The sequence below is a fragment of the Heteronotia binoei genome, chromosome 1 (assembly GCF_032191835.1).
Source record: "Heteronotia binoei isolate CCM8104 ecotype False Entrance Well chromosome 1, APGP_CSIRO_Hbin_v1, whole genome shotgun sequence".
In the NCBI taxonomy this organism is placed as follows: Eukaryota; Metazoa; Chordata; class Lepidosauria; order Squamata; family Gekkonidae; genus Heteronotia; species Heteronotia binoei.
This window is the reverse complement of record NC_083223.1, coordinates 66,410,585-66,423,008: the sequence shown is the minus strand read 5'-3', so window position 1 is coordinate 66,423,008 and position 12,424 is coordinate 66,410,585. Positions and strand designations below refer to the sequence as shown.

Genomic DNA, 12,424 nt, shown 5'->3' with positions numbered 1-12,424 from the left:
TCTGGTCACCGCACCTCAAAAAGGATATTATAGCATTGGAAAAAGTCCAGAAAAGGGCAACTAGAATGATTAAAGGGTTGGAACACTTTCCCTATGAAGAAAGGTTAAAACACTTGGGGCTCTTTAGCTTAGAGAAACGTCAACTGTGGGGTGACATGATAGAGGTTTACAAGATTATGCATGGGATGGAGAAAGTAGAGAAAGAAGTACTTTTCTCCCTTTCTCACAACACAAGAACTCATGGGCATTCAATGAAATTGCTGAGCAATCGGGTTAGAACGGATAAAAGGAAGTACTTCTTCACCCAAAGGGTGATTAACATGTGGAATTCACTGCCACAGGATGTGGTAGTGGCTACAAGCGTAGCCAGCTTCAAGAGGGTTTGGATAAAAATATGGAGCAGGGGTCCATCAGGAGCTATTAGCCACAGCATATTATTGGAACTGTCTGGGTCAGTGATGCTCTATATACTTGGTGATGGGGGTGGGGCGCAAAGTGGAAGGGCTTCTAGCCCCACTTGTGAACCTCCTTTTTTTTAGCCACTGTGTGACACAGAGTGTTGGACTGGATGGCCATTGGCCTGATCCAACATGGCTTCTCTTATGTTCTTATGACTGTTAATAACAAGCCAATGATTCATTAAGCAGTTGTAGCAGTTCTGCAGAATTATACACGGCAGTTTTAACAATCTAAAGGAAAAGCTCTGTAATATATCTCTGGTATTATTTAGGAATTACAAAGTATGTATAATGCAGATATAGACACAAGTACATGGAAAGTCCAGTAATATATTCCTATATTTACTTTTATCTTTACCTGGATAGCCCAATCTCATTGGATCCCAGAAGCTAATCAGGGTCAGCCTTAGCTAGTGTTTGGATGGAAGACCTTCAAGGACTACCATGGTCATGACATGCAAGAAGAAGAGTTGGTTTCCATACCCTGCTTTTCTCTACCCTAGAGAGTCTTAAAGCAGCTCACAATTGCCTTCCCTTCCACTCCTCATAACAGGCACCTTGTGTGGTAGGTGGGGCTGAGTTTGAAATTCTAAGAAAAAATGTGACTGGCTCAAGGTCTCCCAACAGGCTTCATGTGGAGGAGTGGAAATCAAACCCAGTTCTCCAGATTAGAGTCAGCCTCTCATAAGTACTACACCACACTAGCAGAGGCAGGCAATAGCAAACCATCTTCAAACATCTCTTGTCTTGAAAACCCTACAGGATCACTGTAAGTCAACTGTGACTTGTTCAGGGTGGTGAGAACCAGAGAGGATTGTGAGGAACTCCAAAGGGATCTGTTGAGGCTGGGTGAGTGGGCGTCAACGTGGCAGATGCGGTTCAATGTGGCCAAGTGCAAAGTAATGCACATTGGGGCCAAGAATCCCAGCTACAAATACAAGTTGATGGGGTGTGAACTGGCAGAGAGTGACCAAGAGAGAGATCTTGGGGTCGTGGTAGATAACTCACTGAAAATGTCAAGACAGTGTGCGTCTGCAATAAAAAAGGCCAACGCCATGCTAGGAATTATTAGGAAGGGGATTGAAAACAAATCAGCCAGTATCATAATGCCCCTGTATAAATCGATGGTGCGGTCTCATTTGGAGTACTGTGTGCAGTTCTGGTCGCCGCACCTCAAAAAGGATATTATAGCATTGGAGAAAGTCCAGAGAAGGGCAACTAGAATGATTAAAGGGCTGGAGCACTTTCCCTATGAAGAAAGGTTGAAACGCTTGGGACTCTTTAGCTTGGAGAAACGTCGACTGCGGGGTGACATGATAGAGGTTTACAAGATAATGCATGGGATGGAGAAAGTAGAGAAAGAAGTACTTTTCTCCCTTTCTCACAATACAAGAACTCGTGGGCATTCGATAAAATTGCTGAGCAGAAAGGTTAAAACGGATAAAAGGAAGTGCTTCTTCACCCAAAGGGTGATTAACATGTGGAATTCACTGCCACAGGAGGTGGTGACGGCCACAAGTATAGCCACCTTCAAGAGCGGTTTAGATAAAAATATGGAGCACAGGTCCATCAGTGGCTATTAGCCACAGTGTATGTGCGTATATAAAAATTTTTTTGCCACTGTGTGACACAGAGTGTTGGACTTGATGGGCCGTTGGCCTGATCCAACATGGCTTCTCTTATGTTCTTATGTGACTTGACAGCAAAGGCAGCAACAAATATTCACTTTTCAAGTATTAGGTTCATAACAGAGTCGAAGAATGAGTCTTCATTATGTCATAAAGGTCTAAAAAATGTATACTCCTAAATCATATCTCTCCAAACACGAGAAACACACCTGTCTTTATTTTTATCCAGCTCCTTCAGAATCATCCCTTAAAGTCCATAATGTAGTAATAGGCTTGTCCCATTTAAATTAGTGGTTCCTCAGAACATAAAATGTCAAGGTTCTCTTTTTTTTAAATATAAGCATTCTTCACAATGGATAGAAATTGTAGCTAAGCACATACAAATAAGTTTAAATCCACATCCATATATCTAGGAAAATCTATCAATGTATTTTTATGGTATACCAATGCTGCTGAGAGGTGTACTTTATTATAATTAATTTACTCCTGATTTTCTTTGTTTGATCTGACATCCCACTGTGAGACTGCTTCATATTAAATATGGTTCAAAACTGATTATTTCAACCTTTTAGAATTGACAGTTCACAGGAACAGTGGTGGAACATAGATGGCTTGTTTGGAGAGGCTTCAAATGGGGATCAGCTTTAGAAGCCACACAGTCAGCCCTTCTTGGATTTAGTGGAAGGATCTAGGAAAATTGACGTGGAGTATATAAATTAAAGGAGCTCATTTTGGCAGCTTTATTTTTAAGCCAGCAAGTGAAGGAGAATGTTCTCATTTGTAATCCTTTAATTTTTAAATTTACATTGTCCATTCCTTCTTTGTAATAGCCAACTTCTGTTTTGCATAAACTATCCAAAGCAGTATGCACAAATGTCTCAAATTTTGGTTCTTTTTGGGTTCTTTAATTTTTGAGCAGCCTTGCTTCATCCTCTTTCGGCAAACTTCTGAATCCATATTCGCCTTTTATGTCATGTTGATTTAACATTTATCTTTAGTTAATTTTCTACACATTTTTGAACCAACCCGTTGTTTAGTGGATTAAAACTCATTTGGTCATGTGGTGTTAGAACTGTGACAGATGTTATATGCCAGGGGTGGCCAATGGTAGCTCTCCAGATGTTTTTGCTTACAACTCCCATCAGCCCCAGCCAGCATGGCCAATGGCTGGGGCTGATGGGAGTTGTAGGCAAAAAACATCAGGAGAGCTACCATTGGCCACCCCTGTTATACGCCAAGCTGTAGTACTCATAGCAGTATGAAGAGGTACTGTGTGCAATATAAGGAATTGCCACAGAAGCACAGAACATGCACCAACAATTCCCATGTTGCCTTTTAATTCAGAAGTAGCTGATGCTGTGTAAAGCCTGGGATGTTTCTGTTTTCCTGAAACCCACACTTACACTAGGGAGGGCAGCATTGGATGGGGGGGGGGGGTAAATACAAGGGGTATCCAGATTTCTGCTTTAGTTCATATTGTTGGATAGCATTTATCCTTTCCATATTTACTTCTCAGTTTTCAACACAGTAGTTTACACAGAGTATGTGAGGTCTTCTTCTTTCCTTGGGAAACCTATGTTTCAATTTCAATTTTTTTTTCTAAATAAGCTATGCATTTATTATTATTTTGCCATACTGTTGACTGTTCATCTGATCATCCTCAAACCCATTTTTTACCTTCTCTCTATGTTTCCTGAGGTGGGTTTCTGTTAACACACTATATATCAGGGAGATTTTTCTCCTCCTTTGCTCTTCCTAAATCCCAAAGGCAGATTGCAGAGTTCATTTTTTTGTGCTGCACAGCTTACTTCATTAAAAATTGTCTCTTTGAGTACATTTTATTTCATATGCATTGAGATGCTTGTTTCATATGCTTTGTATGTAGTTGAGATGTATAATTATTGCCCTTTTTAGCTACATTTTCCCCATTAGCAAACACTAAATTATGTTATATTTAAAACCCTTTCTGTGCCTCTGACCTGACCTGAACATCATCTTTCTAGATATGGTAATAGCTATCCATAGTTTTGTTCTCTTTCCTATGTCTATGGCACAATAGTGTTGTCCTGGCATCTTGGGGCTACCCTTTTCCCCAGACAACATCCAGACATCAATATATTAACTTTAATCCACACTAATGGTTGAAGTTGTTGAACACATGAACCTGCTTTATGCTGTCAGACCATTGGTTGATTAAGGTCAGTGTTATCTACCTGACTGGTAGCAGTTTTCCAGGATCTCCAGGAGAAGTCTGTCAAATCTCCTACTGCTACCTCATTATTTTAAATGCAGACGCCAAGGATTGAACCTGGGAATTCTGTGTTAAAAGCAGATGCTCTACCATGGCTCCTCATTTATCCTATAGCAATTACCATTGGGGTCTTCCCCCCCCCTTTATCCCCCAAAAGGCAAACAAACAAAAGCAAGATAACTTCGTAACTTCACCCATCCTATCAAGTGCATGGTAGGATCAGCCCATCAAGAAAGTACTGGTAGTCTATAGGTTTAAAGACAAAATAGTGCAGTATTGCAGATTTTCCATATATCCCCTATTGTGCCCCATCTGCCTTTCCTTGGAGATTCACACCTTTCTCATCCCAAGATCCTCTGGTATTCCAAAGTCAGATGCACCAGTGAATCGAATCTTTTCTTTGGATATCAAAGTGAGGGCCTTTTCAGCGGCAACCCCATAGTTATGAAATAATCTCCTCAAGGAAGGATGCCTGATCCTCTCACTTTGGATTTTTAAGAGGCTACTGAAGAAAGTTTTATTCAGGAGGCCATTTGATAAAAGAGGTGTGTGTGTGTGTGTGAGAGAGAGAGAGAGAGAGAGATGGATGGATGGATGGGTAAATGAGCCAGTTTGGTGTAGCGAGTTTGGTGTAATGGTTAAGTGGGCAGACTCTTATTTTAGAGAATCAGGTTTGATTCCCCACTCCTCCACCTGCAGCTTCTGCAATGGCCTTGGGTTAGCCATAGCTCTCGCAGGAGTTGTCCTTGAAAAGGCAGCTGCTGTGAGAGCCCTCTCAGCCCCACCCACCTCACAGGGTGTCTGTTGTGGGGGGAGAAGATATAGGAGATTGTAAGCCTCTCTGAGTCTCTGATTCAGAGAGAAGGGCAGGGTATAAATCTGCAGTCTTCTTCTTCTAAATTGTAATTTAATTTGCGGGTTTGTGTTTTGAGGGTTAATTTGTTTTGTTTATATTGGAAACTGCCTTGTTTGAGTTCTGAAAGTAGGAAGGGAGTTAATAAATATTTCAAATAAACAAAGATATTATAGTTTGGGCATGTATTTCCCTACATGCTTGCAAGATGAAGTATCTATCTCTCTTTATTTCCCTAGGAGACTTAATGCACCTGTATATACACTAGACTCAAATGATCCCATCCTTGGAATGTGTGTTCTAGTGTGTTTTTAATTTGTTGTTATTTATTCATTATCCATTTGGCATGCTGTTGACTGGTCATGTTTTAGTTCTTCATATGTGGGCCAAGTGCCTGGCCTAACATAGGGAACAATTTGGGTAACAATCCAGTGAATTGCACTATGTTATCTGTATGTGCCTTTTAATTTTGCTTGTTTTGCTTTTTTTTGGTCATTTATATTCTATTCCAAAAATGACTTTATTTAGACTTTGCGTAGTGAAAACAAGCATAGTGAATAAAGTGTAAAAATGATGCCAGGTGATTGGAAACAGTAAAGAGTAAACACTGTTTTGCTTCAACACCTTTTATAGCTGAACATAACATAACCTGATGCTGCCGCACTCGTATTCCATAACAACTGCATTTATTGTTCTTAAGCTCTGCTGCAATGTTGCTGTATTCCCATTCATAAGCCTTCAGTTCTGTCATCATAGCATGTGGTTTGGTATAGCAGCTATTCTTATTTGAGGAAAGGTGATCTATCAGCATTCCCCAATCCCTATCTGCAATATGTATCAGTATCGTTTACTATTGTATAAGTCAGCTGGTTCTACAGATAAAAGCATTCAGTCATTCTAAATGGTATGTATATAACATTTTTCATAGTAAATAGCACGGACTTTCAGAACATTTATCATAATACTCTTTTGCCCTCCATCTTCCATATTTTGGGAGCTTTCCCTTCCCACCTCCATTTTGGTACCAAGTCCAGCAAGTCTCGGGACTCAGTTGAGTCCTGAAAGGGAATTTGAGATCATCTCTACAATGATGGCATAAACCTAGCAAAAGAGGGTGCACAATCGAACACAGCCACTTTGATCCTATTATACTTGCTAGAAAACAATAACAGGCTCAGATAGAATAGATCCTCCTAGCACCAATGTTTTCAGACCATTAATCATGACTTCCCATCCATCAAGCAAGCAGAAAGCATTTTGACACTGCACATTTCCACTGTATACATAGAACTCCAGCTGTTTTTATGATCTTCTTCTACACCGGGGCTGTTTTAGTAATATTATTTTAAGATGCTTAGTATTGTGTTGCACTGTTCTAATGCTTTTTTACATTGATGATTGGTGCAGTTTTCATGATTTTAATATATTGTTTTGTTTCTGCTGCCTCAATGGGTCTCTGGAGAGATGATATAGATTTTGTAAATACATCTTCTTTTCTTGGGTCTCTGCCATTGCCCCTGGTAAGGCATTCCTCTGACTGGTTCCAAATGCTACTGGATTGTGTAGTCACAGAATTACTAGCTTCCCAGATTCAGGGTGACTTCTGCATGAGACACCAATCTTTGGCCTGGAAACTAACTGATGGGTATCCAGAAACTCCTTCCTTCCTTCCTTCCTTCCTTCCTTCCTTCCTTCCTTCCTTCCTTCCTTCCTTCCTTCCTTCCTTCCTTCCTTCCTTCCTTCCTTCCTTCCTTCCTTCCTTCCTTCCTTCCTTCCTTCCTTCCTATGAACATCATGAATATTTGCTTAATGAAAAACAAAAGTTTTTTTTAAAAGTTTTTTTTGTACATAAGGTGGGGATTTTGTTGCTATATCTAGCTGGGAAAATTCCTGGAGATTTGGGGGTAATGCCTGGGGATGGCAGAGTCTGGGGAGAAGGGGGCTCAATGGGGATGTGATGTCATAGAGTCCACCCTCTGAGGTTGACATTTCCTCTAGTGAACATATGACCATATGAACATATGAAGCTGCCTTATACTGAATCAGACCTTCGGTCCATCAAAGTCAGTATTGTCTACTCAGACAGGCAGCAGCTCTCCAGGGTTTCAAACTAAGGTTTTTCACACTTATTTGCCTGGACCCTTTTAGTTGGAGATGCCGGGATTGAACCTGGAACCTTCTCCTTACCAAGCAGATGCTCTACCACTGAGCCACTGTCCCTCCCATAGTGGAACTGATAACTGTGGCTTGGAGAGCAGTTGTAGTTCTTGGAGAAATCCAGGCCCGGCCTGGAAGTTATCAACCCTAGTGGAGCTTGTTCTTCTTCTGTAAATCTATTCATAAGAAACTATGTAATGTAATATTGATAATATCTTGGGCCAGCATTAAAATGTGGCATAAAAAGTGCCATGCACTTAGCTATCTTTTTTATTATTGTGCTCTAAGTAGTTCAAAGACAGCCATAGAAAGCCACCAGATCAATTGCTGTTTCCCTTGTATTTTGGATAAAAATTGTTGGAGTCAAGAGTTGCCTACATATTCTAAAGCTGTTCCCTTTCCCTATTGAAAAGAGAAAGGTTGGGGGGGGGGGGGACGGGATATGTAAGGTGTGGTCCAGTTTACTGTAAGTAAAATCAAGGGATTCTTTTCTTCTGCATTGCCTTATCCTGCAACAAGATGACTTACAGAAATGATGCAGAGGACAGTAATTCCCTAACATTCATGGTTCTGTTTGTATGTATTAGATATTTTCCTACTTTCCTACTTAAAAATTATCTAACTTTTAAGCAACAAAGTAACCATCTAGGGACATTGGCTATTGGTGTGCCAAAATAAAATCAACATATCAATAGTAGAACAGGGATGCCTTTTGGAACTAAGACGTTTTTCTTCCTTCCATGCTTCACTAAAGCAAAATATACTTCACCTATTTTGGAAGAAATAAACAACATTTTTCTTCTCCCACCTCACTGCAATTGCAGTTCAATGTTGCCCTTTCATCCTAGAGCTGATGTAATATCTGACAGACATTCTTGTGGCAATGATGTTTTGAAGTGATGCATTTTAATGTTGTAAGCCACCCTGAGCCTGCTTGTGGGATAGGGTGGAGTATAAATTGAAAAATTAAATTAAAATTAAATTAACATATCACAAACTATCCCGCAAGGTCAAGAATGCAACAGAGCTGAGATCTGGGTTGAGTCCTGTGAGAGGTGTGTCAGCTCCCATATGTCTCTACACAGGCATAAATAATAGTCTATCCCCATTAAGCAATTTATGCTTATAGCATGCTTATAGCAATGACTGTTTCTCCATAACTGCTTCTACTACATTGTTTATTAGTTCATAAGGCCCAAGCTGCATGGAATGGCAACAGATCCATATCTTTAAGTATGGTCTGTCCCAATCATATACAAAGCAGGGAACAGGCATTCAACCTAAAAAGCACAGCTGAAAGATTTTCTGCTGACAGTTCCCCCCCACACACACACACACAAAGGTATCCCCTTGCACCACTCTATCTAAGGCACTTTTCCCCAGCTAGGCCAACTCTGGATCCTGACTGCTAGAAAAGTGGCATCAGATGACAAATCATGGTAAAAGGATTCTGTGCACTTTCACTGTTTAAATCAGAACTGGCATTCTATATGACGTCTTTGTCTTGTTGGTAAATATACTTTATATGCTCATTTAGAGATAGGGTTCTGCCTCCATCAGGTTTAATTTGGGGCTAAAATCAAATTTCCACCAGAGACTGCTGGAGTCATGTATCATGTACTTAGCCAGAGCTTTTTTTTCTTCCAGAGCCCACAGGAATGGAGCTTCGCCTGGGCTGGCCAGTAGGGTTGCCAAGTCCAATTTAAGAAATATCTGGGACTTTGGGGGTGGAGCCAGGAGACTTTGGGGGTGGAGCCAAGATCAAGGCTGTGACAAGCATAATTGAACTCCAAAGGGAGTTCTGGCCATCACATTTAAAGGGACGGCAAACCTTTTCAATGCTTTCCTTCCATAGGAAATAATGAAGGATAGGGGCATCTTCTTTTGGGGCTTATAGAATTGGACCCCCGGTCCAATCATTTTGAAACTTGGGGGATATTTTGGGGAGATGCACTAGATACTGTACTGAAAATTTGGTGCCTCTACCTCAAAAAACAGCCTCCCCAGAGCCCCAGATACCCGCAGATCAATTCTCCCATTATTTTCTATGGGAATAAATCTCCATAGGGAATAACAGAGTTTCCAGCAGACATTTCCCTCCCCTCCCCCCGCTTTCTGATTACCCTGAAGCGGGGGGAGGGTCTCCAAACCGGGGGATCCCCTGCCCCCACCTGGGGATTGGCAACCCTACTGGCCAGGGCTCCAGATGACCTGATCCACCATGCAGCAGCCACTTGCTTCCAGATCAGGCAGTGTGGCCTAATATGCAAATAATCTCCTACTCAGATTTTTCTACAAAAAAAGTACCATACTTAGTTACTACACTTCAGCATGGATATGAATAGGTCAGACTCTTATTCCACTTTAGGAGTATATCTATGGAAGTGTTAGTGCTCCCTTTCTTCCTTATGGGTTCACATGCATTCTCTGTTGCAGGATTCCACAGCAACAAGGTCTTAATAAATATATAAACATAGTCAGCTTCCTTTGATTCTTAGAGCTTGATGCCTTTATTCCCAGCAGAGTTTTATTTTCACTTGTTACAATGTGCTTGGAGAAATTTTAGGTAATAAAAACAGAAAAAAATAACTGGGCAGATATCTGAGACTGTGGCAGCTCAGTTTGTTTTCACCTCATGGAACTTACGCTCTTCTCTTTTTCTTCAGTTGTTTGTGTTCTACAGGCTGGACAGGACAACAGTGTAGTGAAGATATTAATGAATGTGATCCCGATCCATGTTTGAATGGAGCCACTTGCTACGAATCTACAACCTATGGGCAGTTTCTATGTGTATGTGCCCCATTTTATATTGGAAGAACATGTCAGCATCGCTACAACCCATGTGATGTACCTTACAATCCATGTGTAAACAATTCCACTTGTTTGGCACAAGCTGATGGGAATCCACTGTGTATCTGTCAAAAAGGTAAATGGTGCTACTTCTATCACATCTCAGTCATACTTTGAATTACTTTGCATTTTGTTACCTGACGAGTCATAGCTAACCAATGCAAGCATAAAATATGAAACAATAAATGAGGGCACAAAACAAGGCAGAGGGGTCAAGGTCATCCCCTGTGGTTGTTTCCTGGCTCTAATATTCAGAGGGTTTCTATCTCTTCCTTCCCATGTGAACATCTTCAGATTAACACATTTTGGGGGCCTTTTATACATGGGACACAAGGATGTGGTTCCAGAAGGCATACTGTAGTTCTTTTATTGCCCTACGCTCAGCCTCCAGTATGGAGCAGGTAAACCATGATATAATTGATGTGACCTTTTATAATATAGAATCCTGCTGCCTTTTGCTTTTCTTAGAAGCCCTAGCAAGTGAGAAGTTCTCTGAATGGTTAATCAACATCATCCCAGGACATAAGGAAGATAATGCAATAGTTAGGCCACCCAACCAGAAAAAAATAGATTGATGACAAAGGTGCAATTTGCATGCAAAGAAGAGAAGTTGGTCTCTGAGGCTATAGGCACTGGTGAACTAAGGTATGTAAGGGGAATATATTAAATGTCTTATAGAAAATTCAATCAGTTCCAATTTTTCTTTTGGTCTGAGCTTATAGCCAAGTAGGAGATGAACTGCATCAGCAAAAAGGGATCTAGAGCCAGTGTCAGCCTAGATTTCCTTCTATACACTTGGGCAAGTCGTAGGCTAGCTGCAAGGAAGGTAATGGTACTTCTGCCAAAAGGAATAAAACTGCTATAAGGAGAAAATGCAGCCACTGAAAGGAGGACACATTGAGCCAAATTAAAGCTGAGCTTTTTGGAGGTGCTGCTAGGAACCAAAGAAAATTCTTCAAGCTCCTAGAGTTATTGCAGTTGACCAACAGAAGATAGGAGCAGAAGGAGGCATTAGGACTTAATGCACTGGCTCCTCACTGGATGACAAAAATTGATATGGAGGAGAAGGATTGTTTATTAGCATTTACAGAATATTACAAAGACTTCTAAGACTATACAAAGGGATAAAATAGAGTAAGATACCCCGACAAAATGACATAAATATTTTCTTTCACCACTGATAGTGTAATTTTTTTCAAGACTTTTAGTGAGATATCTATAATATGAGCCCTGGTATCTTACAGCCTAACAATCAACTATAGGCCCATCTGCAGAGCCACATATGTTAGTCCCCTCCAAAACAATAATTTTGTCTGTGCAAGCACAGACAACTGCCCTAATACATTGCCTACCTGACCTCCCAGCATGTGGGTGAAAGAGCTATCCCTGCTGCCACAGGAAAACTGAAAGCAGGTGAAGAAGCCATCCCCCACTCCTGCAGAGAAGTTGTCCACACCACCCTTGATGAGGTGAAATTGCAGGCATGCAGGAGAGAGGGAACTGTTCCCACCATGGTAGCGATCTGTAGGTGAGTGGAGGAGTTATCTCCACTGCTGGGGTGGAGACATATCTACATGCAGACATAGGAGCTGTCCCTATTGCTGCTATTGTTGCCAAGGTGGCAACATTGCAGGCGTGCAGAGGAACCATCCCCACCATAGTGGCAGACTTCAGACAGGTGGGAGAGATGCAGGATAGAATTCTTGCAGGACTCCCACTTGTCCTCTTATAATACCAGAAGCCTTTGAAATGACAGCAGTGACGAGACCTCTGAGTACACTTATCAAGTGACTCTCCAGTGGATAAGCATAGCTTATCCCACACACAATGACACTAATGCTTATCGGAACTTCAGCAAGCAGGCAACACCAAGCAGTGCACTGAAACACTACTGCCTGAGAACCCACCCAAGCTGAAGCTGGTAGTCCTTTTCCTGGTGTCTTATCTCATCTGACACAATGGAGGGAGTTGATTCCACCCCTACACCTCTTTACACTCCTGATAAGAAAAGGAGAGAGAAGCCATGTGAAAGATGTGCTTATGAAGACTGCAGAGTACAGTTATGTTAGATACATAAAATAAATGGAGAAGGTTGCCAGCATTTTTTTTAAAAAAAGAAACAGCTTAATGCAGAGAAATTACTTTCAGGCCAAGGGAATAATTGGCTTCAAAATGATGGGCACACAGTTTTTCTGTGATGTTAGATATAATATCTCTAATTTAACTT

At 41.1% G+C, this 12,424-nt stretch overlaps 1 protein-coding gene across 1 annotated transcript in view; it reads left to right on the top strand.

The window, feature by feature from the left end:
* Positions 1 to 12,424, top strand: part of LOC132569395 (protein eyes shut homolog) — a 238,708-nt gene that overhangs the window by 164,450 nt on the left and 61,834 nt on the right. Inside the window, exon 6 of the mRNA XM_060235448.1 lies at positions 10,014 to 10,273. Within this exon, the coding sequence (XP_060091431.1) occupies positions 10,014 to 10,273 (260 nt within the window). The remainder of the gene's footprint in view (positions 1 to 10,013; positions 10,274 to 12,424) is intronic.